This window comes from Eutrigla gurnardus, assembly GCF_963514095.1.
Source record: "Eutrigla gurnardus genome assembly, chromosome: 10".
NCBI lineage: Eukaryota > Metazoa > Chordata > Actinopteri > Perciformes > Triglidae > Eutrigla > Eutrigla gurnardus.
In genome coordinates this window covers 24,937,062-24,961,786 of record NC_139924.1, presented here as the reverse complement: position 1 = coordinate 24,961,786, position 24,725 = coordinate 24,937,062, and the positions used below count along the sequence as shown (strand labels likewise).

The window sequence follows — 24,725 nt, the reverse complement described above, 5'->3', positions numbered from 1 at the left end:
GAGCTGAAGAACCCAATTGCATATGGAGGGGGCAGGGAATATGCAAAAGAGTTGAAATCTCAGGAACTGACTGAGGGATACAGTCTGTCTGGTGCAAAGGGGTTTGGCTACATTAAACACCGCCCAGTTCCCTTAAAAGGACAAAGGATGCAGTTTATTACCTTTAAGCCTTAAATTGATAGGGTACACAGAATGATTGGAGTACAAGCTCAAACAAATTTACTGTTGAATAACATAATCAGGCAAAAATCTTGAAATAGAGTGTCGTTAAGTGATTTAATGCATGTCTTCATGCATGTTTTAGGTCATATTCTCTTGGATCTTGTCCCATGGGCCCCTAGTTTCTTGCATTTTAACTAAAAAAAGGGAAATTAAGGATGATGACAGCAGGGAAATGGTGCGAGGGGGAGGCAGAGGGACAGGGGGAGTCCTGTTGTTCTGGTATGGATGATACAGTTTATTTGGGTGGAGTCAGGTGGTGGTTGTATGGGGGTTGGGGTCAGGGCACTTGATGAGACTAGTATTATGTAATAATTTAGGGTGCTTATAGGAGGGACAGATGGTGATTTTCACCTGGAAGTACAAGAAAGAGGTATTTGAAGAACAAAGCAATTATTTCAAGCTTAAGCTCAATAGATCCTTCACTCTGAAGGTGTATTTATAGGGGGAGCGGGGGATGGGTCCATGCACTCGGTAAAGCCTAATCAGAAGGAAGATAACAGAAAGAGATGAATGAAGAAAAGGTGGCAATGTATTGTAATGTGGATGCACTACTGTGTTGGTGCAGGCGGTGAGGAGTTTGTGGGGGGTGGGGCTTGGGGTGAGCGGCAAAGACAGTCATCGCTGGGTTTTATTCGGGAACGTGGAGTTGCCATGGAGACTGCTTCCATCATAGTTTAGTCAAGATGGCTGTTGCAGTGTGGACGCAGCAGTGAGCAGGTCACACAATGCTGAACCTCTCACTGCCAAGACAGCTAATACCATGGTTTGTAACATGCACGGCAGAAGAATCATATTTGTTTGTTATTTCAAAAACAATGAATATTAATTATATACATGTACATATATTATATGTCAAATTTGCTATTTTTTTTTTTTTTTATTAAATAAAATAACTCTCCATGGCCACCAGTAGCAACTCATAACTGTGCAATTAGCTGGTAATAGATAGAGCAAAACAACAAACATTCATCATTGTAAAACTTACAGTACTGAATTCAAGCATGTAATGCTGTCTAATAGAATTTATCAACAAGTATCAACAACAAACAGACTAATATTTTACATACACGTTGAGTTCCGTTGGTGCCCATCATTCTTTTGTTGACAGATTGCCTGGAAATCAACAACACCCAATTTTTCTGAACACGAGCTCATCACTTTACTGTTATATTTTGCCATCTAGTGGTAGGCTACATCATACAAAATGGCTTTCCATCAACAAAAATATGTCCACTACTTGAACCGTCTCACCATTAATTAACAAACTCATAATCAATGTTCTAAATAATATTAGCATTGTCACCATGATGAGTTACTTACAATAACTCTAAAGTTAAATGCCAACACTAAAAACATCAAGCAGACAGCGGCAAAGTAAATTGCTTTGTTCCATCGGGCAATAGTGTTGCCAGTAAATCACTGCGATTAGCCGTTTACATTATCTTTACTGTAAAACACTTACAGTAAAACAGTTTAATAGTGAGTTTGCTTTATGGCATAACTGCTCTACTGTGATTGTAAAAAGTAAGATAAGTCACTTTGTTAGCATTGCTAACGTTGTTTGAAGCTAGGTTAGCTACGCTGATAGGCAGGCACGTTGACAACAAACACACGTAGACGGCGTTTGGTTGGAGAGATAAACTCGATGAAGTCACTCAACAAGCAAACAAACATTAAAAAGTTTGACTTACTTTATAAATGCAGCAGCGGATCAGACAGCAGCAGTCAAGCTAGCCATCGTTGCGTTTATTTTGAAAATCTCCGGACCAGTTCCGCCTCGTCCTTAGGCCATTTATTAGCTCCACTGCGGTCTACAGCCAAGCTTTACTTTGAAGGCGAGCTGTGTCTGTTTCCGGCTCCCAACTTCCTTTTTGTATTTTCATTGTACAACTTGGACAATGAAACAAGCTGACGATGTCAGTGCCTCGTCCCTTCAGCTAAATTGGTATTTAAAAAATGAACCGCAGTCAGCGTTACTGCCTTTAGTGTCCTTTACTTAGACTACTGTAAACCAAATATGTGTATTATCTGTATGTGAAATGAAAAGACAAATACACTTTGCCCAGGGACCAGAATACTTTAATAAATATCTCTGGTCCATCTTTTTATTTAATATTGCCTAGATGTTTTACAATTTATTAAAAATAGTTAATTTGTATATACCATGCTGCTCATAGTTTATAATGAAAATGTGAAGTGAGGAGGTCACTAAAATAAATGATGCCTTTTTCTGTTCCCCTGCCAAATTTGATTAGTGATTACTTGTAGCTGATGTCATCTTTCAACCACTGGCTGTCAAGGTGGCCGCCAAATAAGACGAGGAGGAGGAGGAGGAGGAGGAGGAGGAAGAGTATCCATTTTTGACCTAAATGCAGATTGAAGGAACATAAAATAAGAAGCTAACAAAATGCAAAGTCAGAACAGAAAAACAGAACTTACAAACACCACAAGAGACAGGATACAAATCCAAGTTTCTGACAATTACTGTGGGAGATTTTAATATCCGTAGACATTGTGTTACGTGTCATTGTATATTTTTGCCATCCCTTTTGCATGTGTGTCTGTCATGTGTCTGTGTTTAAGGTGCAGTTTCCTGAAGGCTGATTGAGGGCACCTGCATGAAGCTGTGGGTGCGGCCTATATAAGTGGATCCTTCCTCCGCCCTCTCTCTCTCTCCTCCCTGGCACAAGATCCCAGCCTTTGTTTGTGTGATCCCTCTTTTGTCTTGTAAATAAATGTTACCCTTTTGCATTACAACTAGCGTGGTGTCCCTCAATGTGTTGTGGGTTTGAGCCGGTCATAACAATTGCAAAAAACAGGCTTAGTGCAGCATTTATCTCATTAATAGATTCGATTGGCTTCAGTCAGAATGTACTCAAATCCACTCACTGTCATAACCACATCCTCAACATCGTCTTAGCTTATGGCGTTGAAATCGAACACTTAATCATCTTTCCTCAAGATTATTCTTTATCTGACCATTACTTGATAACCCTTGAACTATTGAAATATGAATTTGGGTCCCTCACAAATTAATTCTCTTACAGATGAATCTGGAAGCCTACTGTGAAAGACTCTCATCTCTGTTGCTCCCCATAAAAGAGAAAACAATAAAACAAACTCCATGATAAAACTCCCAAACTAAAACAACAGTTGGGTAATCTTGAAATCAACTGGTGCTCCACTAAACTGGGAGAATCCCATCTACTTGAGGACTTCCAGTCTAAGAGTACATCATGACACTGAGACAGCACTGGTGAAAATTACTTGTCATTGCTTCTGACAAAGGATTGGTATCTGTACTGGTATCTGGCTACTCAAGCAATTAAGTCTTTGCATTGACTTTATATATATTAGCTCCTTTAAATGTGGAACCATCTTCCGGTTCTGGTTCGGGAGCAGACACCGTTTCCACATTTAAGACCCGGCTTAAAACGTTCCTCTTGGACAACGCTTATAGGGCTGGCTCAGCTGGTTTGCCCTGGACCACAACTTCAAGTCCCTCTTTGTTAAACCAAACATCACCAGAGGGTTTTAGACGAATTCAATATGATTTAAAGGCCAACAGGTAACTTCCAAACGTACCTTCCAGGGATAGGAAGGTAAGTTCACGCACAGACACACACACACACACACACACACACACACACACACACACACACACACACACACACACAGAGAGAAAGAGAGTGTTAAAATAAAATAATTACCCGATGGTTTAGAACTGGAGGAAGGAGATCGGAGTCAGCTCAAGGTCCAAACAGGGATTTAATCTTGATCAAGAGGAGAATTCACAGAGCAACATGCTGGTCTGTTACAATAGACTCAAAGTGTTGTGAGATGAACATGGTATTTATCCATCTTCTGTGGGTGTGTTTTCACTCAGTTCACAGGGATGGAAGTCGTAAACTCAAATGTTTAACTAAACCTTGCATGGGTCGCAAACCCCACCTGGGTCATAAACCACACCTATGTCGCAAAACACATATGGGTTGCAAAACACACACAAATGGCCACAGGCCACAGGTCAGCATGACACGGGAGTGGATTTTCACTCCCGTCCCATCCCACTCCCAGAGAAAAAATCCCATCCCATCCCAATCCCGGGCCGGAGTAAAAAAATAAATCCCATCCCGTCCCACTCCTGTAGAATGACTCCCGCTCCCATCCCGCTCCCACTCAAAATTACTCCCACTCCCATCCAACTCCGTTTTTGTTTTTTTTCATCACATTCAACTCGCATGAATCTATGCAATATTTGCGACTTCCCAATAAAGTCAGTTAATCTCACCGACGGATCATTAGGCTTGTTCGGGATGGTCTTGGCTTGACTTGACTTGATTTACCACGCCGACGAGAGCTGCAGGTGTCTGAGGGGGCGGGCTCTAAAAGAGACCGTAGCCAACGCCGTCAAGTCGGACAACAAAGTCAACGTGACTATGGTGCTCAAGCGATAGAACACAGCAGCAAACCAAAGAGGATGGATATATATATATATATATATTACACACACACACACACACACACACACACACACACACACGCAAGGCAACATGTGGAAGGCATTATTTTCCCCCAGTATATTTGTATTATCATTCTATGTTTGTATTAACCAGACCTCACATATAAAAGGCCGACTCACAACACAATGCACGGAACTTAAGATCAAGCCATGAGATCAATGCGACCAAAATAAAAAGTATCATTTCACCACAAGGTGGCCGCCGAGTGCGGACCTGAACACACGTCATTGAACTTTTAACCAATAGAGAGCCATTCCGCTGTAGCGGAGGTGTGGACAAGCCGGTTGCAGCCACCGTGGACCGCGCTGCCAAGCGCTGCAAGAAGCGCCTCTTAAAAACTTGTTCCCGCGATGTTTTGGGTCACGTGATATGGTCGCGACCCTGTGACGTCTTTGCAGTCGGCTGCTAAGTCGGACACAATTCTAGCTATCATGCATCGCTTTCAACCCACAATACATCACGTTAGGTAGCGCGCTGCAGGCGGCTACATCAAGTCGAATTCGCCTATTGTGTCGGACTTTAGTCTGTAGCTCTCGCTTCCCGGCTTCATCGCCTCTACCTCCCTCCGCGCATTTAACTTCCGGTAGTGGCCGGCCCGGCCGGAAGTCAAAGCACTGTTGGATGTGTAGTTCTTTTGACTTGCTAACGCAAGTCAAAATAGTTTTGGCTCACTGAAAGATGACTACAAAAATGGACGTGTCTGTCCTTTTGGTTGTTTAACACGGCTGAAAATCATCATCTATTAATGACGTTCCCGCTCCTGCCCGCTCCCGTTGATTTTTATTCCCATCCCAATCACGGGATTAATAAAACTTTGACTCCCAATTCCCGAAAAATGTCATGCTCTAGTCACAGGTCACAGGACACATTTACATTCTCACCAAACCTTCTCATGTGTAAGTCTTCAGTTCAGATATCTCTCATCAAGAAGTACAAAATTTCCATATCAGAGAGAGTCTACTGCATGTTGTCCTCTGGTAGAAGTCCACTCTCTCTAAACACAGTATTGACATTTGGTATGAGATGGGCGCTGAAGCTCAACAATCGGTCATCATAAATCAGCTGGTCTGGTGTCAGTTCGGTTTGCCTCGGAGCTCTGTAGAGGAAGAAAGCACGGCCATCACATTCAGAATCAGAACATAGTTCTGATCAGACATTTACATTTAGGGCATTTAGCAGACGCTTTTGTCCAAAGCGACTTACAATAAGTAAGCTACAGATTTGATCGTGCAGGAATCATGTTTGTGGTTGATCTCAACAGAGATGCACTTACTTCTCCAACCCAACGCTACAATGCAATACCACCCGAAATGAAAGTCATCACAACACTGAGATAACAGGGAAAATGCAACAATGCAGCAGTGATGTCTTGGGTCTGTTACAACCCTCCATCAGTAGTCATCAACCAAACAATGACAGCATTGTCACAACCTCATATTGTTACACAATTTGTTTTTCATTTCCGCTGGATGCCCGACATGACAGTTACATACAAACTGTGCTTAAGACTAGCATCATAGAAATTATTTGCCGGAATTCTCCCCACAAACAATTATAATCACACAGATGCATTGATTAGAAGATAGACAACCATCAGCCAACCTTGTGTGGTACATCCGTGCTATATCCCTGTCAACGAAGGAGCAGCCCTTCTGTGAGCTCAGCAGGCTGTGGACGGAGGTGGTGAACACAACCCGAGGGTTGACAATGATCTTGAACCCTTCCAAATGCGCCTCTGCTGTAATGGGTTCATGGTAGAGGTGAGCCAGGATGTTCACCCCAAACACATTCTGCCAACCGGGGCAGCAGCTTGGCAGAATTTGAGAGGTGGAAGGAGGCAGCGTGACAGTGTTGGGGAATAAGTTATTCTCAAACATGTAACACTTGTCAGCGCCATATTTCTTTTCCAGCTGAGGTAACAGCTCCAACCAACTGGTAATGGAAAGAAAAAAATACACATTAACATTTAAAAGCTGCATATAAAATAATGAATATTTCTTTATAACAAACAGCAAACTATAATGAAGTTGGAAGCACTTATGGATATGTTTAAAGTGTTGCATTTGTAAACATAAATCCTCATGAACAACAATAATTCTAAAGTGATTATTATCACATAAAGATACACTGTTTCAATAAGTAATACAATCTATAACACACCTATGAATGAAATGTATCTATCAACAGTTGTTTACATACTTTGTTAAACACAGTTATTCATAAATGTACATACTCATGTACATGTATTCCTCTGAATAGGTGGCCTAAATTAATGCTTTGTTAAAGTTTACAGGTTTTTATAAAATCTTAAAAACTATACTTTTCAGGAGTGTGTGATCTGAGATTGTATTTTATGCAATCTGTGAAAACGTAGCAACTTCATTTGTTACCAGATATAATCTCCGAGCACTAAAGGTTGATCTATTTGTCTCATTTAATGCATCTATTTAGTAATACAAAGTGCTACCTGTTTACTGACTGGGGCAGTATGAGCTCATCCATATCATGCAGGGCCACGTATCTGGATTGGTACATGTATCTGTAAACACAGTCATTGAGAGCAGGAATCTGGCCAAAGTAGTGGAGGTCACCTGGACCTTGTGCGGGATGCCATCCTCGAGATACATTTAGAAATTTGGACAGAGACCAAGGAATCACCTCTACTAAACCTGAAAAGGAGATGTTGGAAAACACATGTTAGCAGCTTTCAAATCAATTAAATTCAAAAGTATTTATCGTGTCGATAACAGAAGTTATCTCAGGACACTTTACACATTGAGCAGGAATAGAACCCGCTGTAGTTTATGATTTGTATTACATTCTGGGATATTAGTGACCCTTTATAGTCAACTGTAAATTGGGGCTTCTTTTCCACTAGCACCTCCTTGTGCTATGTTGGACTTTTGATTTGATGTATATGTTCTCATTAACTCAGCTAACAAGACAGTATGCTCCAACTTGAGAACTAAGCTGCCAGTAGTGGTTAATTGATTGTTGGTAATATATTGATTGGTGACATTTGGCCTTTGGCTTTGTTGTAAGTTTGCATCTTCCTTGAGCTGATGAGCTGATCATGGTGTCTGTGAGTCTAACACAATCTATAATTGAACATGTTCACTGGAAAAGAGACTGCAGTCAGGCACAGCGGAGAGCATGTGAAGCCAGCGAGCTGTTATTTCTGACAGTACCCATTTCCCCTTTTATTACAATGCATTTGCATTTGTTGACAGTTAACACTGTGCACACAATGCAACTGAAAGGGAAATTGTGAAAAGGGGCTGGATGAATGAAATACCCCTGCTGCTGCTAGGAGTGACAACACAATGACACACATACAACAAAAAAATACTCCACCTTTGTTGGTGTAGTAGTTCAGTATTTGCTGTGTTTCAGGGCTGCTGCTGGTCTTATAGACAACAACTCTGTCCACCCCCAGTAACTGCAGCATTTCCAAACTCTGGACCAGCTACAATAGAACACAGGTATTCAGTCAACACACTCCAGTTACTAAAATACCAGACAGAAAAAAAAAAAAAAAGTCCTTCCATTATTAAAAAGGCAACTAGATGCCTGGATGAAATATTATCTGGACTATGATGGGGAAGATGAATGGCATGAAAATAATAGCTACATTTATTTTCTTCCTGACCTATTTTGTCTTATTTCCAATTTGGATATTAATAAAGTAAGAAATGTTTGAGTATGACTGTAAAGTCGGTGTTAATTAATGTTACCTGCAGCACATTGGTGAAATCAAACATGGTGGAGAGGCAGACAGTGAAGTTATAAGGAAAGGAGTCGCTTTGGGCCTTCTGGTTTTTCACCTCCAGAAACTCATTCTCAAGTGTATCTACATGTCCATGGAAAAGAAGCACAGTTGAAAAACCCCTGAATAAAGTCATCACCAGGGAACATAGCAAATATCTGAGAGGGTGAATACAATGTACTTCGTTTATGTATGATGATATTTGCTAATTGGCAATAAACACTGTACATCTGTTAGTCATGGGGATTTCCTGTCATCGTGAGATTTCCATTACAGTTTTGCACTGATAATGCCACTAAATGAAGTATGTAAATGTCTACCAGAATTCATGGCAATTCAAAACCACACGTGAACCTGATGGAAACAAGGAGATCAGCGAAGTCTGAAGAAAAGTCAGAGGATCACCAGCAGGATTCATTTTCTGGGCAGCATAGATGTCTGGACAGAGATATTTCCCTCTCCAAAGTCACCAAAGTGGTCCCGACCCTTTGCCAAATCTCGAGAACTAAAAACCTGATGAGCAGAACCCTTGACTACCTTCAGAGATGGTTGAAGCGGAGGCCACAGTGATATGAGATGCGGTCTCACAGCCCGAGGGGAGAGGACACATGATGTCTGCAGTCCCGTAGGCAAAGCCAAAGTGATCCGTATGGATGTTGCTGACACCTTCGGAGATGCGCAGGTGTTCCTGACAACGGAGGATGCAGCGATATGCCACTGTCTCACTCCTCAGTACCACTGCAATAAGACGAACCTGGCACCAAGACAAGAATGAGGATGTAGAAGGTTATGGGGAGCATGTAAACTTTACGTACAGCTTTCATGGCTTTAAACAATTAAAATGTTTAATCTTTTATTTCTGTTTACTTGTTTGTGCATGTAGTCTTACATGTTTTTTTAAGCTATTTAGCAGAATTTCAGGAGCAGGACCACAACCCCATCTATGTCCTGCTTCTCAATGAATACCCATCTAACCCTCCACTCGTATTCAACACCCCTTCTACCCTGATCTTCCTCACTCTTCCTCTCTCATCCTCTCCTCTACGGGTCCAGAGAGGCTCGCCATATTCTGGTCTCCTACCAAAGCTACAAGCAATTCAAGCCTTGCACATGAATCATGTTTTTCTGTAATACATCTATTAAACATTTCTGTGAAGGTGTGGTCCTTGCTAGTGAATTATTGAATATTTCTGCAATCTTTTTAGATTAATTATTTTCTTTTTAATTCATCCACTGAGCGCCCCGAGGAGTGAAACTTGGTGCTTTGCTCACTTCACTGACCTCCTGTTTCCCTGTACGGTGCTCCTGATAAGCTGCTACCAGCAGTGTCTTTGTCCCTTTGACTGCCACGAAAGACATATTTTGTGCCTGAGGAACTGCATGGACAAAAAAGACAGGACAAATGAGGCAAGAATTAACAGGCGTACCCTGTGGTCCCTCCACCTCACCGCCTGCCATTAGGAGACTAAGTACTGCCCTGGGAAGTGTGTTTTTGCTGATCTACAGTTAACCTCTAAACTTGCTTCAGTGGAGCACAGGATTTGGTTAGAGGTGCAAGAGAACACACTTGTTCAACATAGCTGAGTGTGGTCACACGTGAAACAGGCTCAATGCAAAACAGTAGTTTGTGAAATAGACATCTGTTGATTTGTGACATGGACAGAATTTTCAATTTTGTAATTGTTCCACGTTTTAGGTTGGGACGACATTACGGACCAAAACGAATGTTGGGTTTAGGAAAAACTTCACAAACCTATCACTAAACAACCACACTTTGGGACGCGGTGGGGAACACCAGTCTTATTGAAAGTCCTGTGTTTGTTAGCAGACGATTCACTTAGATACGTTTGGAAAAAGACTCATGTTTTATCATAGTAAATGTTTTGAAGAGTGAAGATGTGAAATACAAAAATGCAATAAATGTTATTTTAACACAACAAAAGTGGAAACAGTGAAAGTAATATTATGGTTAAAAATTCAGACAGAGGAAATACTGTAGGAAGTTAGATAATAAACTGCAGCTCAGGAGAACAGGAAGAGGACAGTTTTCTTTAGGACAGATGGCAGACAAAGACCATTTGTATTTCCTAAAACATTGTGGAGCATTCAGTAATGCTTAGTTTACCTATTAGTCCAGGACCAAGTTGTGGAGGCACTGTTAGCTGTAGTGGGATCTGAGACTCACTGCTTGCTGGATACTGGGTCCAGAACTGGAAGGTCCTGTAGGGCCTGGTGATCCACAGATCAAATGATTTTGGCGAGGCAGACATTTTAAACTTCAGTTCAAAGAACAATTTGAGGTGGCTAGCCTTTTGTTCTGCTATTCTAGTTTTGTCCATTGTTTTTCTCCTCTTTAGGAATAAAATAGATTAGATAGATAGATAGATAGATAGATAGATAGATAGATAGATAGATAGATAGATAGATAGATAGATAGATAGATAGATAGATAGATAGATAGATAGATAGATAGATAGATAGAGAAGCAAATGCCTAAAAACAACATGTTTACACTCATGTGACAAAAATTCAAGTAGCAAAGGTAGGAAGTACTAATCTACATCAATAATTTCATCGGTTCCCACTCAGATGTAGCAAAAATCTAAAATTGCAAGTGCAAAAGACACAGTGGAAATATTTTAAACATGAAATTGTACCTCGATTACTGAAGTGTAATGTGTAAAAAAAGTATTACGTTTACGCATGTTTAAGATATTTTGACCTCTGCCTGACGGCGCAGCCTCTGCATGGCAATAGATGGGTTGTACCATCTGAGGGCGTTCCCCCTCTCATATAGACTTGGTTGGGTTTATACAGCCTGCATTTTCCAAATAGATATCAGCAATCAGCTACCAACAGCCAACCTTGGCAGTGAGGCTGGATGGTAGGGAGAGGCCAGGTGATAAAAAATGATATCACTTTTTTATTTCAAATTCAAAGTTCAAAGGTTTATGTGAAAATCATCACGTTATATCTTGATATAGTGATATCAGGTTATAACATGGATCTGTTTTTTCTTTTTTTTTTCTTCCGTGGGAGCAATGCGCTTCCAGCGCAAACAGTTTCTACATTTTTGTTTCGTGATAGATGCCGAAGTAAGCCAAGAAAACAAACACATAGCCAATGAGCATATATTCAGTTGAGCTGGTGGACAAAATGTGTAAAGAAACTACCACTTAGTCACACATTTAAGTTTTAAAAAGGCAGCAAACACAGTGTTCTCATGCAGGATTAGTGACCGTTAACATTCCAAACAAATACAAAGAGACACAAAAAGACACTTTCTGAGAGTAGATAAAGAAACTGATTCATAAAATGCCACACCCCACACAGCATGAGGCATAAGCTTTTATCAAAATGCCAAAATGACATGACATTTAATTAGGGCCCGAGCGCCGACAACGTCGGGCAGCGAAGCCCTATTGAAACTGTATTGTTTTTTATTATTATTTTTTCACGACTTCGGTTGCCATTTTGGAGGCCTTAACATCAAAATTAGCTTAAAAGATTTGGTGTGCACATGGGGAAAATCAATACACATAACTTCATAACCTTTACCTCAATCATGACAAAACTCGCAGGACATGTTGACATATGTCCCTGGAACATATCCTGAAAGTTTTATTAAAATTGAACTACAGTAAATCAGCCATTTTAGACCATTTTTGGCCATTTTAGTCAATTGTAGGCTTTGTATTTTAAAGGAAAACACCACCGCATTTCCATACTGAACTATGTTCTGCTCTGATCTTAGACGAGGTGATACATACCTTCCTCTCCTCTGTGCGTGCACTCAATGGCTCTTGAGCGCACTCCACGCAGCGCTAATTTGCTAGCATGTAGCTTGTCCTTAGGATCCAAAGGGGGGTGAAGTTAGAAGCGACCAAGCACTTCCACATTGTCCCTATTTAAATACGGTTACGTGAGTAGTTACACGAAGTTTGGTTACACAAAATGAAACATGCCAATTGTTCTAAGCGGATAACAAGGATAACTATATAGTATGGCGGAATAACAACTGGAAGCACTTCGACGTCGGCGCAGTAATATCATCACTCAAAACATGACGGGACTATATACCTTCTGCTTGTTTTCACAACCCTGTACGATGCACGTTATAACCATGATGTTTGATTGTTCACAAACTATCTTACTACAACCTGATGCCTGTGCACAAACTACTACAGGTAGTGCAGGCGACGGCGTGCAGGTCACGTAGGTTCTATTGACGGAAGTAAGAGGTGGAGCGGAGTGATGATATCACTGCGCCGACGTCGAAGTGCTTCCAGTTGTTATTCCGCCATACTATATAGTTATCCTTGTTATCCGCTTAGAAAAATTGGCATGTTTCATTTTGTGTAACCAAACTTGGGTCGTGTAACTACTCACGTAACCGTATTTAAATAGGGACAACGTGGAAGTGCTTGGTCGCTTCTAACTTCACCCCCCTTTGGATCCTAAGGACAAGCTACATGCTAGCAAATTAGCGCTGCGCGGAGTGCGCTAAAGAGCCATTGAGTGCACGCACAGAGGAGAGGGAGTTATGTATCACCTCGTCTAAGATCAGAGCAGAACATAGTTCAGTATGGAAATGCGGTGGTGTTTAACTTTAATTAACGAACTCCTCCTACAGCGTTGATCCGATTCCTGCCAAACTCACTGAGCCTGTTCTAGAGGCCTCAACGATGTAAAATCATCGAAAGGTCTTACATAAGTCAGAGGGCGTGTCCAGGACGGCGGTGGCCGGGGACAACCGGGGACGACTGGCAATGTGGCGGTGGCCGGGGACGACCCGCCCCGTGGCGGTGGCCAGGCCAGGCGCTCCGACACGTCAGGCGGTCGTAGCACTAACCGAGTTACGTGCCATGCGAGGGCCCGTTATCACTGCTCGCAGTTTTAATTGGTCTTGAGTCGGAAATGTGTACCCAAAGGTAGCCCAAGTCAGGAACACACTCTGATTATCAGAGAAACAATAGGTTCCACCCCCTGGGCAGGTGTGTCAAACTGATCCAGTAAAGGGCCGCTGTGGCTGCAGGTTTTCATTCCAACCAAGCAAGAACACACCTGATCCAACCAATCAAGGTGTGAAGGCAAATCAGGTAGGTGAATAAGTCGAGTCAGGTGTGTCCTTTACTGGATCAGTTTGACACACCTGCCCTGGAGGGTATGTTTACTGCATCCTGTTGGATTTTAATGTGTGTGAGCAGCAGGATGCATACCTAACTTTCAGACAACAATTTGTTAATAACAAGACACACTCGCTGAAACAAATACCAGAAGGACCAAGATACAAAGACACATGTTAACTGGATCAGCCTTTCAGCAGCTACATTTGTTCCCATGGAAATATAATCTATATGGTTCATCAAATGCCTGAACAAGACATTCAGGTCTCATCTATCTATCTATGAATCGAAGAGTAGAGAAGCATTTAATTGAAGAAAGTTGTTCTAACAAAACACTGACATGGATGCATATGACAGACTTTCCTTTTCTGTGATTGCATCAATAACAAGCTCAGTTTAGCAATTAAAGCTAGACATTTGTTTCCATTTGAATCTTTCAAAACTGCAATTCCTTTGAAATAACTGCTATATTTCAGCAAAGTCTATTTAAATTCACTGGGAAACACTTGAGCTCTCACACATGTAAATATATACACAAAGAGAAGTTCAATAAAGTGAAACATTGTTCATTGACACCTTCGTTAATATGACGTATGGGTCCTGCTACTGAAACCTGCTGCACATTTAAGTCACATCTCCAGCTGTGCTGCCAACAATTTATAGGCACACAAAGTAGTTCTAATATGGACTCCATCCTCCATATCACAGCCATAAAAAGTAAGAGTTTGAATGAAACACAAGACATTGATTCGATAGGCTCGTTTGAGATAAGCCAAGAGCTGCAGTTGCTCTTCACAGACTGCAAGACCCAGGGCAGGATGGGAAATGCCTGATTGGCTCTCAGTTTTGACAAATAAAACACTTTCATCTTATAGAAAATGTGAATTTTCTATGTATTTCTAATATTTTATGCTAGATTGTTGGTTATTGGTGTTATGTTGTGCAATGGAGGTTTACGTTGTTAAGAAACACAATAGTGTGTAACAATTAATTTTTTTGTTCCTTGGCCGCTCTTATCTTGCTCTTATCTTGTTTTTATTCCGGCCGAGGTGCAGCTCATTTCAAACAAGCCTATTGTCACATTGAAGATCAGGCTGACGCCTTCACCCACCTGTAGATCATCAGCAGCAGGGTGAGTGAGAGGATGGTGATGACAGGACTGATGTACACCAACAGTCTGAACGCCTTTAGTTGAGGCGGGAGCTGATTGTGACGCGTCCAAATCATATTGCCTCAGTTCTGCTGAGATACGTCTCCTTGATCCAGGTGGAGGAACTTGGCTGTTCAGACACCGTCAGTGGTGGAGCCGTGACATGAAGCTGTCAGGTATCAAGACTCACTGAAAGAAAGACGTCGGCAAAAAACAACATGTTAATAGAGGCAGGGTAGAAGTCCTGCTGCCTTACTTTGGCTGATGGTTTTTATGTTGCGCTGTGTAATTTGGTTTATTGTGAATTTGGAGAAAATATTTGCTATCAATGCGCTGCACATAGCATCGTTTATTATGCCATTCTTGTTTAGTTTCAGCACAGAAGAACCCGAGGTGTGGTCTGTGCCTATAGCCTATAGTTGTGATGCATTCTGTGTAGAGCGCTGCATTGGAAGACTTGTGACGCCACAGTGTTTCTTCAATTCACTTATTTCTTACATCAGATATGATAATCCTATCTTTGAACAAAGTTTGTCCTAGTGCTCTTTTGCTGACTCCGTCACACCGAAACATAATATTATTAACCCCCGGTTTTTTTTTTGTTGGAAGCCCAAGATGAAGAGGTTATTTGCAAAAAAAAAAAAAAAAGATATGCAAATGAACCCTTCATAATATACCTTCATACATAGATAGCAATACTACCAGTGAAGTTTTTTTGTGAGACTGCGTTATGATACATTCAAATATCGAAATCATGCGAGCGCAAACAGAAATATAGTACTAACCCATAAACACGTTTTATACATTCCTCAGTGGTTTGTAACCAGTAACCTCTGTTAATTATTACAAACACATTGAAGTTATTCTCTCGATTATACTTGAAATGAGTCAAAGTCCCCATTTCGACTTTTACAGAATGTTAAAGCGTTAAATTCATGGTGTAAGAATGATGACATGATTTACCTTACACGTGCAGACATCGCGTTCAAATGGGACGTCTGTAAGTCTTCCATTTCGGCTGAGATGAATGATTTCGATACTAAAAGTTCAGTCGAGACGTCTAACAAATGGAGAGCGCTCTTTTGCTGAAAGGGAAAGCAGTTTCTTCCAGAGCGCGCATGCAGTGATGAAGAAGCCTGGATGATGAGGATGAGGAAGAGGAAGTGCGGTTATAAATTGTGAACGAAATGCAAAGCGCTTTTCTCTGTTCACAGTTTTTAAGACAACTGATCAGTGGTTTCCATTATGCTAACGTGTCTCCTCCATTCCTTTCCTCGCCTCCTCTGCTCGCGTCTTACTCCCGCTCCGGGGGCGGATGAGTCGCAAATGAGACGTTGTTGCCTCCGTCATTTGAAGTGCCAATTAAATATGAATGTCAGCTGACTTGTTTTGGCACTTCATTTTATGATCTCTGTCGAATGAGCATACCAGTGTGACAAGTTATATTCATTTTAATCCTGGATGTCACATGAGGACATTCGTTCTTTCTCATTGAGACTGCAGGAGACCTTCCTTATAGGTTCAAAAACAAGGACTCAAGAGGCATTAGAGATGCTCTGAGATCGTCTGATTGAAGGCCTGTGAGACCACCAGGGGGAAGTTCACGACCAAGATTTTACTGGATGACAGTTTGACATTTGAACAAGTGCAGTGTCTTGTAATGAGGGCACCAGGGGGCAGAGCGGACCCCCATGAGGGAATCAGCCTCGAGTTGGCTCAACAAACCGGTATGCTATCAGTAATATCTGCACTCTGTCTGGACACATAGCACATTTTCATAGAAACAAACAAAGGTGGGCATCGTTAAACCGTCGTGGGACCCAGACAGTGGGGTGTTTAGATATGAGCGGGCCCATTCAGAAAGTTTATGAAAACATCTCCAGAGTATTCATTGACAATAGCTACGTTTCTGCTGCCGCTCTCTTCGCCAGGAAACGTATGTGACCTGTGACCTGTGTCCGCCTCTCAAGGATTGTATGAGAATGGACACCTGATAGTTAAAAATACTTACAATGTAAGTTCTTTAAATACTTCCCAGATGGTAGATTGCTCAGTAGGTCTTACACCGTGTAATGACAGAAGGTGTGTCCAATAGTAAAACAATAGATCTCCTTAGATCACTTAACCTGTTAACTTCACATCTTGTTCCCTTGCATCTTAATGGAGCAAACTACTGGTACCGTTGGTACAAAACAATGACACAATACGGAAGTATTACGCTGTATGTTCTCAGATTTTAAACCAGCTTGAATAACGTCTCTGCACACATAGGTACGTGTGTGTGTGTGTGTTACACATCCGAATAGAAGCTTGATTGTGTGCATGTACGTCACAGACATCCTCTGTCCTCCACATCAACATCCTGTGTGCCCGAAGGATGAGGAGGTGTGTCCGTTTGTTATTGAAGGACAGGAGGAAAAACTTCAAGGTCACATTTCACTTTTCCAGACAAGGAGAGGTCAAGTGCTGCAACAATAACGGATGCTTTTATTCATTTATTCATTGTTTGGGTGTATCTGTAGTCTGTATGGATTTGCCAACATTATTTTGCAAATATTAGAACATAAATCTTGAATTTATTCAAATAGATTTTGTAATTGTTCCATAAATTATAAGTTAGAAATGCGCTGACATGTTGGTCTTGGTGGCCTCGTTAGTCAAACAGAGCCTGAAATACAAGCATTCTGTCAATCACACAAACTGTAAGCAAAAGCTCATACTTACTCATAGCAGTCTCATTTGGAAGAGGAAATAAAGGCAACTTATACTTTTGATGGCTTTTCATCCAAGTCGTAAAAATATGTAAAAGCAAAGACTTATAGAAAGCATTCAGATCACTCCAGTTTGTGTTTAATTTTGATTCAAACTAAACAGAAGGTAATTCCCATTACCTCATTATTACACTTCAGTCAGACAGCTGGACATAGTCCTAAAAAGCTAATTATTCTAACCCCAGTATCAACTGCTAAGTTTGATACCAGGCACAAACCTGTATTGGCACACACTGTGTCTTTTCAACCAATCTGTTTACAAGTTTCAATTTGAGATCAGCACACTTCACTTCAGCTCAGCTCAGATACAGGCTGCCTTTGTAACACTGACCCATTGTAGCTCAAAACAATGACAGAATGAACTATGACTATGACTGAGGTAAAAAAACAACAACAACAACAAAAAACAACATCTGTCATTGTAAAAACTGAAAAGTATTGAGTTCAAGCATGCAAGTAGTAATTTAAGTATCAAAAATAACAATCAAAGTCATATTTTACATACAGTCTGAGTTCTCTGTGCTTTCACTCAATATTCGCTGATTTGTGGTTCTTTTGTTTACAGATTATCTGTAAATCAAAACCACCCATATTTTCTGAGTTTCCAGTTTACCATGTTACAGTTATATTCTGCCATCTAGTGGTAGAACATCCTCCAACTACTTTCCTAGAACCATTTTCATCACTTTACAAAAGTATCATTAAATATAACACTGCATCATCACCATCACCACTTAAGTTACGTGTGCTTTCCTGATCTTAAATTCTATATATCTCATTATCTACACACCAGAACTATTGTCGTTATTGGGAGTTTCCTTGCTGTTCTGCAGTCTGCTCATGTCTCCAAGACGTTTAAAAAAACTAAAAAATAGTCCAGTGGTTTCAGGCTTTATCCATGCCGTTTTGGGGGTTGCATTTTCACCATTCCCCTGCAAGTGGTTGCCTGTTGCCTCAACCGATTTGCCCACTTCGTTTTCCTCACCACCACCTTCATCTGGAACATGGGTTACCTTGCTTTCCTTTTCTGCTGATGAAGAAGTCTGTTCTTGAGAACCAGATTGTTGAAAGGTTTGGGATGTGCCGGTAAAATCAGTCACTTGTTTTGAGGTATTTTGTCCAGCGCCCTCTGCTGGCAGTGTCACTTTTTCTCTTTCCACAGAATTAGGAGTTCTGACTGGAGCCATAGCACACAGATTATCATCCTCTTCCTCAGTTTTAGGGACTTTGGTAGGTAGAGTATGGCGCCGGCCAAGGCTACGTTTTGAGTGGGGGTTTGACTGGGGATTCAGCAAAAATCTAACTAAATCCTCATTGGTTGGGTCTCCAGGATATCTATCCGTGTCGATCACCTCATCCAAGGTGCGTTGACGAGGCAAGGAGGTTTTTGGACCGGGAGATTTCTGATTTTCAAGGACATAATCATCAGACGAGGCACTGCCACGGGTCTTGTGAAAGAGCAAAACTTTTTTAGATGCTTCACGCAACCTTTGAGCCTCCTCCTCATTATTATCCTGTAGATCTTCCTCACCATCATCTGTGGCAGCTGAGGCAGATCTGCCTGAGGAGGAAACACTGGTGGTTCTACTGGCTGGGAATGCAAAACTTCTGGAGTCCTCTTTCCTGGACGTTTTCACCTCTTGTTCGCAAGGAATGACACTTTTTGCCTCATTGTCCTCTCTATTAGACTCAGTTTTCTCTGTGAGTTCAACTGCTGAATTCCACTCTTTCGTGCCGATGTCCTTAAGTCTAAAAACGCCTCCTCTTTTTTCATTTCCAGTGGGGAGGTTTACCTGAGATGTAATTTCTGATAGGCTCCTGTTAGGGCTGCCATTCGTGGGGCTTCCATGAGTGGACGAGGGCCTGCCGGGTCTTCGCCGCGAGACACGATTTGTAAGGAAATTCTGTAGCATGGACTCCAAAGCAACTCCATCCATTTCCTTGTCTCTACTGGAGCAGGTAGCTGTGGACCTGCGCTTGGCAGCACACTGCAATCTTTCTCTGTGCCTCCGCTGTACCTCGGCCACTTCCCGATCCTTGTTTTCCTGCAGAAAATCATCATGAATGAAGCAGTTTTTTGTATACATCCGTTAATAAAACATACCAGTGCATGGGCTTACCTGCATGGCCCGCATAAATCTCTCACAGAAGGAGTTGAAAATGGAGCAACATTCCTCCAGTTTGAACATGATTGGGTTTTCACAGAAGTACTCTGCCACAGAGTCACTCACTGTCTGCAATTCCTGGAGATCAGTCTCTATGTCTTCCAAGCAGACCTCAGCCTCCTAAATGGAGCCCAAATCACAAACAGTGGAAACATTTAATCAACATTGAAATTCACCCAAACTGGGCTGCATTTCCAGACAAAAGGCTTCCTCACCCTCAGAAAATCCTCCATCTGCACCTTTAGGTCTTCTTGCGTCAAGGTGTCTGCTTTGGCATCTTGAACCTTCTTCACCCATTTTTTAAACTCTGTTTCGATTTCACCTTTATTCATTCTAAGAAAAAAACAAATTAAAAAACATTTAATGGAACGGAAAATAGAGAGTTAACATATGAAGAGTGCCGGGTTGTTTACCTTGCGGCAGCTTCAATGTGTTTGAGTTCATCTGTAAATTTAAGCAGGTCCATATCGGCCTTCTGAGCTTGCTATGATGAATATGAAAGTTTGTATTAAAATTACATTTTTATAACTTAAGATACAGAACACTGGCTCTACAGTGTAAACAGAGCAGAGGAATATGAGCCACTTACCATCACAACATAATGCATGAGATTCATTCCAGGTTTGTTTGCTTTGGTGTCAACTAGTTTCAAAAGAGAAGCCATTCGGAAGCCAATTGCGCTGCCTGCATAACCACCCTGTGATCAAATACATAAAATGAGACTCAAATATGCACAAACACAAAGGAGAGTCATCTAAGACGTCACTATCCCATATTATACACTCACAGCATTCATGTAATTTCCGGTCTTCAGTACCAGGCGAATGACAGAATGGAGATTATCGGACACCAACAGCTCTAAAATAAAACACACATACTGGATTTTTAGTCTAAGTCGATATAAAAATCTATTTCTGCTTAAAATCTTATCTTAAAATCAAGAAAAAACAAATCTTACCGTTCCCAGCTGCTGTCAAAGTGTCAATGAATTCTTTCATTTCATCCATGAGGGGGAACAATTCCTCTTTGAGCACCAAGCTGCTAAGACGCTCTTCATAGCTAACAGAGACAAGGTTTCCATCATAAGAAATCTACCGCTGACATTGAAAACTAGCAACACTTGGGATTACATCAGGCAGCTCACCTGGGAATCTTGACCAGCATTCGCATAAACAGATCTGCTTCAGGGAGAGCAGAGTGGTCGCCTTTAAAACTGAGCAGCTGCTTTTTCTGACAAAAAAATACATCAAAAAAATTAATTAGATTGTGTTTTTCAGGTAAAATTACAAGCAACAAAGTTTTAAATTCAACAAAAGCGCATTAGACACAAACATAGATCAGCTGTCACAAGTACCTCCCCTTCGTCTGGCAGCAGCTTGAACAGCTCCTGCAGTTTTCCAGAACCAAAACAGAGACTTCTTCCTGATTTGATTTCTTCAATCATGTCTTTTACAGGCCTGTGGATTGAGGTGGAGAGACAGATAGGCTTGCAATTATCCTAATGTTTTCATTTAGGGTTGGGAACAGCAATGTGTGTCTATGTTAATACCAGACTTTTGCATCATTGGAAAGGTTGGGCTGCTGACATTAACAAGCCTCTACCTGCTCAAATAGCTTTGAGGAATTGCAACACTTCTGATGTGTATTCCAAGAAAAACACATGCTGCACACAATGATGGGAAGTCCTTTGACATGAAATACATTTGGGGGGGTTTAGCTCAGGAGGCAACCGCAAGATTGCTGGTTCGATCCCCGGCTCCTCCTAGCTGAGTGCCTGGTGTCCCTAAGCAAGACACCTCACCCCAATTGCTCCTGACGAGCTGGCTGTCGCCCTGCGTGGTTGACTCCGCCGTCAGTGTGTGAATGTGTGAGTGAATGGGTGAGTGACAGTCATTCCTGTAAAGCGCTTTGGAGAAAAGCGCTATATAAATGAGGCCATTTGCCATTTACAAAATCTTATGAATCATATGAAACTTGTTTGGAGAAAAACCAAAAGTTGGTTTGCTGTTTTATTCTTGTTGTCAGTTTGCAAATGCTTGAAGTATAATAGTATGTTTTCCATTTCTGTTGCTTCTGCCAGATATCCTCAGGCAATAAATCTATGATATCTCATAAGAATAGATCTGAGGGTTACTACGCAGCTAACCTGTTGGAGCTGTACAGTGTATATCAGACCTGCCAGGACATGTCGACTTGCAAAGGTTTATGGGTGTGCAGTTGTGTGTCTGCCTGCCTCATCATGTGTTGTTTTACAGTGGGACATGATTGGACAATGATTATTGTGCAAAACCAATCGCACCTTAAGAGAACACACACTGACTCACCGCTTGAATTGCTTGAGGAAAATTCCAATGTTCATGCTACTCTTGGAGCTGAGGATGCAAACCTGGGAATGGAAACACAGACCTGGATATAATCAGCTTGTCAACTAGGATAGTTTCACTATTGCTGCTTGAGCAGTGTATTTTGTATCAGACACCTCGGCTTTCCAAACAGACAGTTGATTCCAAAGGTTAAGGATTCTTTGGGTTGATTGTATTGAATAGTCAGGGAAAAGATACCATTTTGCCCCAGCAATACATTTTCTCAGTGTCTGTCTGGGAAAATGGGACAGAGGTCGTATACAAAGTTTGGTAACTGAATTTAACGTTTGTTAAACAAACGACCTTGATTGTTCTACAAAATAAATAACAGAAGTTCATATTTAGTTATGTTTTGGATTAGGACTTGCCATTAAAGTAATGGCAATGCAGTTTATTATATACAGCAGACAACAAGGCACATACTATTCACAACAGTGCTGTGTGAGGACACAATTAAACCTTCCTTCAGCAAACACATTTGGCGAATAGAGAGACTCCACCCTTGTATTGAGTGATTCTATATCTAAACACAATGTTCCTCAGACAAACGTACACTACTGTATTACTACTTTGGAATGCAGTGTACAAATTGATCGATCATTTTGCTACTGTCAGAAGGGAAGAGATAAAAAGTAATGTTTGCCTAAAAACACATGCGATATGTGTGAGCTCAACAGTGGAGATCAGATACATCCAACAGTTTGCTGCATAGCCATGTGAATCATTGTTTCCTGTCAATGGCATGAAGAAAAAGAGATTGATCCAAGTCTGACGAAGGTGTCCCCATATCTCAGCAAGTATTGCTACAAACCCTACAAAGTGTTTGGCCTCCTCTGATATAGCAAAATGTGACTCACCATTTCCCCTCCTGAGCCAGCAGTTGGCAGGCCCCTCAGACTCTGGCGGTCCTGGGCCTTGACTTTCTGCTGGTTCTGCTTGTGGCTGAACAGCTCCTCCATGTGATCCGTATCCAGCTCATATTCCCCATCAGTCTTGTCTGCTGTCCAAATGTTGTGCTTTCCTTCCACACTGTGTTTAGGAAGGGTTTCCCAGTTGAAATTCCGCATCCTGGACCGCCGACATGCTCCCTTGGCAAAGAGGCTTGCCGGGCCATGTAAGGACGGAGGGAGGCCAGGGGCAGGAGGCGGTGGTGGAGGTGGTGGTGGCGGTGGTGGAGGTGGTGGAGCGGGAGGACCTCCTTGTTGCATATTTTGTCAAGGAGCTCTCAGCAGATTTGGGAGACAGTCATGGTCTCAGTCCCACATACGAGATTAAAGGAATAAAGGATTTGCAGTGAAGTAAACTAATGTGAAAGACTATCTTGTGCTGCAGCCGCTGTGCTGGAGGGGCTTTTCCAAAATGTTGTCAGTTAGGATGATGCATTCAGACTGAAAGAAACAAAAAGGGTGGAGACAGATTTACAAAAAGTCCCATGTATATCACTGTAGGTAAAAGTGATTAGAAATGGATACAGCTTTCACTTTCTCTAGTTAAAATAAACTCCTGTCTGCTTCAGGGGTGGTTTAAACGTATGAAAAGCATGACAATAATATACTACACTTACACAATTAGTCCAACTCTATCATATTACTCACAAGTTGTTATGGGATTATAAGTGGCACTTTAGGAGGTATTAAAAATAAATACCTATTCAGTATATTACATTCAGTCCTAATAACTGGTTTACTCCGTCTATAAGCTTATTTGGCAAAAACACATGAATAAAAATACATTAAAAACATCTAATTGTAGCTATCTTAACCACCATCGAATCTATAAACTACTATTTGTTACAACATGTTTTAATACACTAACATTATTCTCAGGTAGAGATCAGGAAGTAAGAGACAACTTACCGTTTCTGATTCTGCTGCTGTGGTAAATTATTCGTGTCCGTCTCTTTGTTCGATTGTTCCGCTGTCCTGTTGAAAACTTCCCCATCCAAAGCGACAACAATCTGGGGGAGCGTGAGAGCGGAGTGTCGCAACTACCTGCGTGATGCCACGCCCAGCTGTCATGGCCGCCCACACCTTCCCAGCAGGAGGAGCCCTGGGCTTTGATACTCGAGGGATTCGAGTTTGCGGCCACGTTGTCTTTGCCCAGCTGTCATGAACTCATGTGAGCGGTCGGTTGGATAAATACACTCCCCCAGTGTGAATACCGTCCTCACTGATAGGGACACCTTATCGATTTCCTAAAGGTGAAACTAAGTTAACCAGAAAATTATACTGTTGAGGACACACCATTAATCAGTTTCACAGTTGCCTTTTTTTTGTGTTCGCAAAAATAAATGCATTCACAAGTAAATAAATTAGTAAAAAAAATGAACTTTAGCTTAACATTCAGCCATTTGACCAGCTGACCTTACACCTCATGTGTTTGAATGGTCAGACTGGCCTTTTAGCAGTTTGCATTGGAGTCAATGAGCAGCAAGCACTTCAACTCTGTCCCAGAAATGATAAGCCCTTAGAATGATCTGTAATAGCCTAAATGCATTTGTATGCAAATCATTTGGTTATCTACTATCAAATACTGAGGGAATCTCAACGACAGCTAGACTCCTCATCTGCAGTAGAGCAAAGGGAGAATATTTGTATCTGTAAACTACTTTATGTCAGGTCTTTTTGAGACATCACCCC

The 24,725-nt window shown here is 41.5% G+C and overlaps 2 protein-coding genes across 4 annotated transcripts; both read right to left on the bottom strand.

The window, feature by feature from the left end:
• Positions 1–3,967: 3,967 nt before the first annotated feature.
• Positions 3,968–16,065, bottom strand: LOC311019595 (uncharacterized protein). 3 transcript variants are annotated; one of them, XR_014597820.1, is made up of 11 exons: positions 15,751–16,065; positions 14,749–14,976; positions 10,637–10,740; positions 9,793–9,887; positions 9,049–9,265; positions 8,480–8,595; positions 8,100–8,211; positions 7,213–7,414; positions 6,348–6,677; positions 5,596–5,841; positions 3,968–4,233 (listed from the first exon to the last, which is right to left on the bottom strand). XR_014597820.1 is itself a non-coding variant. In XM_084019141.1 (10 exons), the coding sequence occupies exons 2-10, from the start codon at positions 14,862–14,864 to the stop codon at positions 5,703–5,705; spliced, it is 1,431 nt and encodes a 476-aa protein (XP_083875267.1). In that variant the 5' UTR covers positions 14,865–14,976; positions 15,751–16,065; the 3' UTR covers positions 4,393–5,702. The 3 variants fall into 3 exon arrangements, 2 of the variants coding, with proteins under 2 accessions (XP_083875267.1, XP_083875268.1); XM_084019141.1 differs by lacking the exon at positions 3,968–4,233 and having other exon boundaries at positions 4,393–5,841; XM_084019142.1 differs by lacking the exons at positions 3,968–4,233; positions 10,637–10,740; positions 15,751–16,065 and having other exon boundaries at positions 4,393–5,841; positions 14,749–14,889.
• A 1,550-nt stretch (positions 16,066–17,615) lies between these two features.
• LOC311020198 (uncharacterized protein) lies at positions 17,616–24,053 on the bottom strand. Its single transcript, XM_084020117.1, has 12 exons — positions 23,943–24,053; positions 22,944–23,474; positions 22,048–22,109; positions 21,078–21,180; positions 20,868–20,953; positions 20,682–20,782; positions 20,511–20,581; positions 20,313–20,420; positions 20,137–20,207; positions 19,939–20,056; positions 19,679–19,843; positions 17,616–19,603 (listed from the first exon to the last, which is right to left on the bottom strand). Exons 2-12 carry the CDS (start codon positions 23,292–23,294, stop codon positions 18,341–18,343), a joined length of 2,499 nt encoding a protein of 832 aa, XP_083876243.1. The 5' UTR covers positions 23,295–23,474; positions 23,943–24,053; the 3' UTR covers positions 17,616–18,340.
• Between the last annotated feature and the right edge of the window lie 672 nt (positions 24,054–24,725).

What these genes read in the sequence shown, in the direction of transcription:
- LOC311019595 (XM_084019141.1), bottom strand. Translation starts at nt 14,864, where the DNA reads ATGATTTGGACGCGTCACAATCAGCTCCCGCCTCAACTAAAGGCGTTC. An exon ending in GAACTACTACACCAACAAAG is followed by an intron (nt 7,415 to 8,099) that starts GTGGAGTATTTT and finishes TCTCCTTTTCAG; the next exon opens with GTTTAGTAGAGGTGATTCCT. An exon ending in GCACGGATGTACCACACAAG is followed by an intron (nt 5,842 to 6,347) that starts GTTGGCTGATGG and finishes CTTCCTCTACAG; the next exon opens with AGCTCCGAGGCAAACCGAAC.
- LOC311020198 (XM_084020117.1), bottom strand. Translation starts at nt 23,294, where the DNA reads ATGCAACAAGGAGGTCCTCCCGCTCCACCACCTCCACCACCGCCACCA. An exon ending in ATGCTGGTCAAGATTCCCAG is followed by an intron (nt 20,783 to 20,867) that starts GTGAGCTGCCTG and finishes TGTCTCTGTTAG; the next exon opens with CTATGAAGAGCGTCTTAGCA. An exon ending in CCGGAAATTACATGAATGCT is followed by an intron (nt 20,421 to 20,510) that starts GTGAGTGTATAA and finishes ATTTGATCACAG; the next exon opens with GGTGGTTATGCAGGCAGCGC.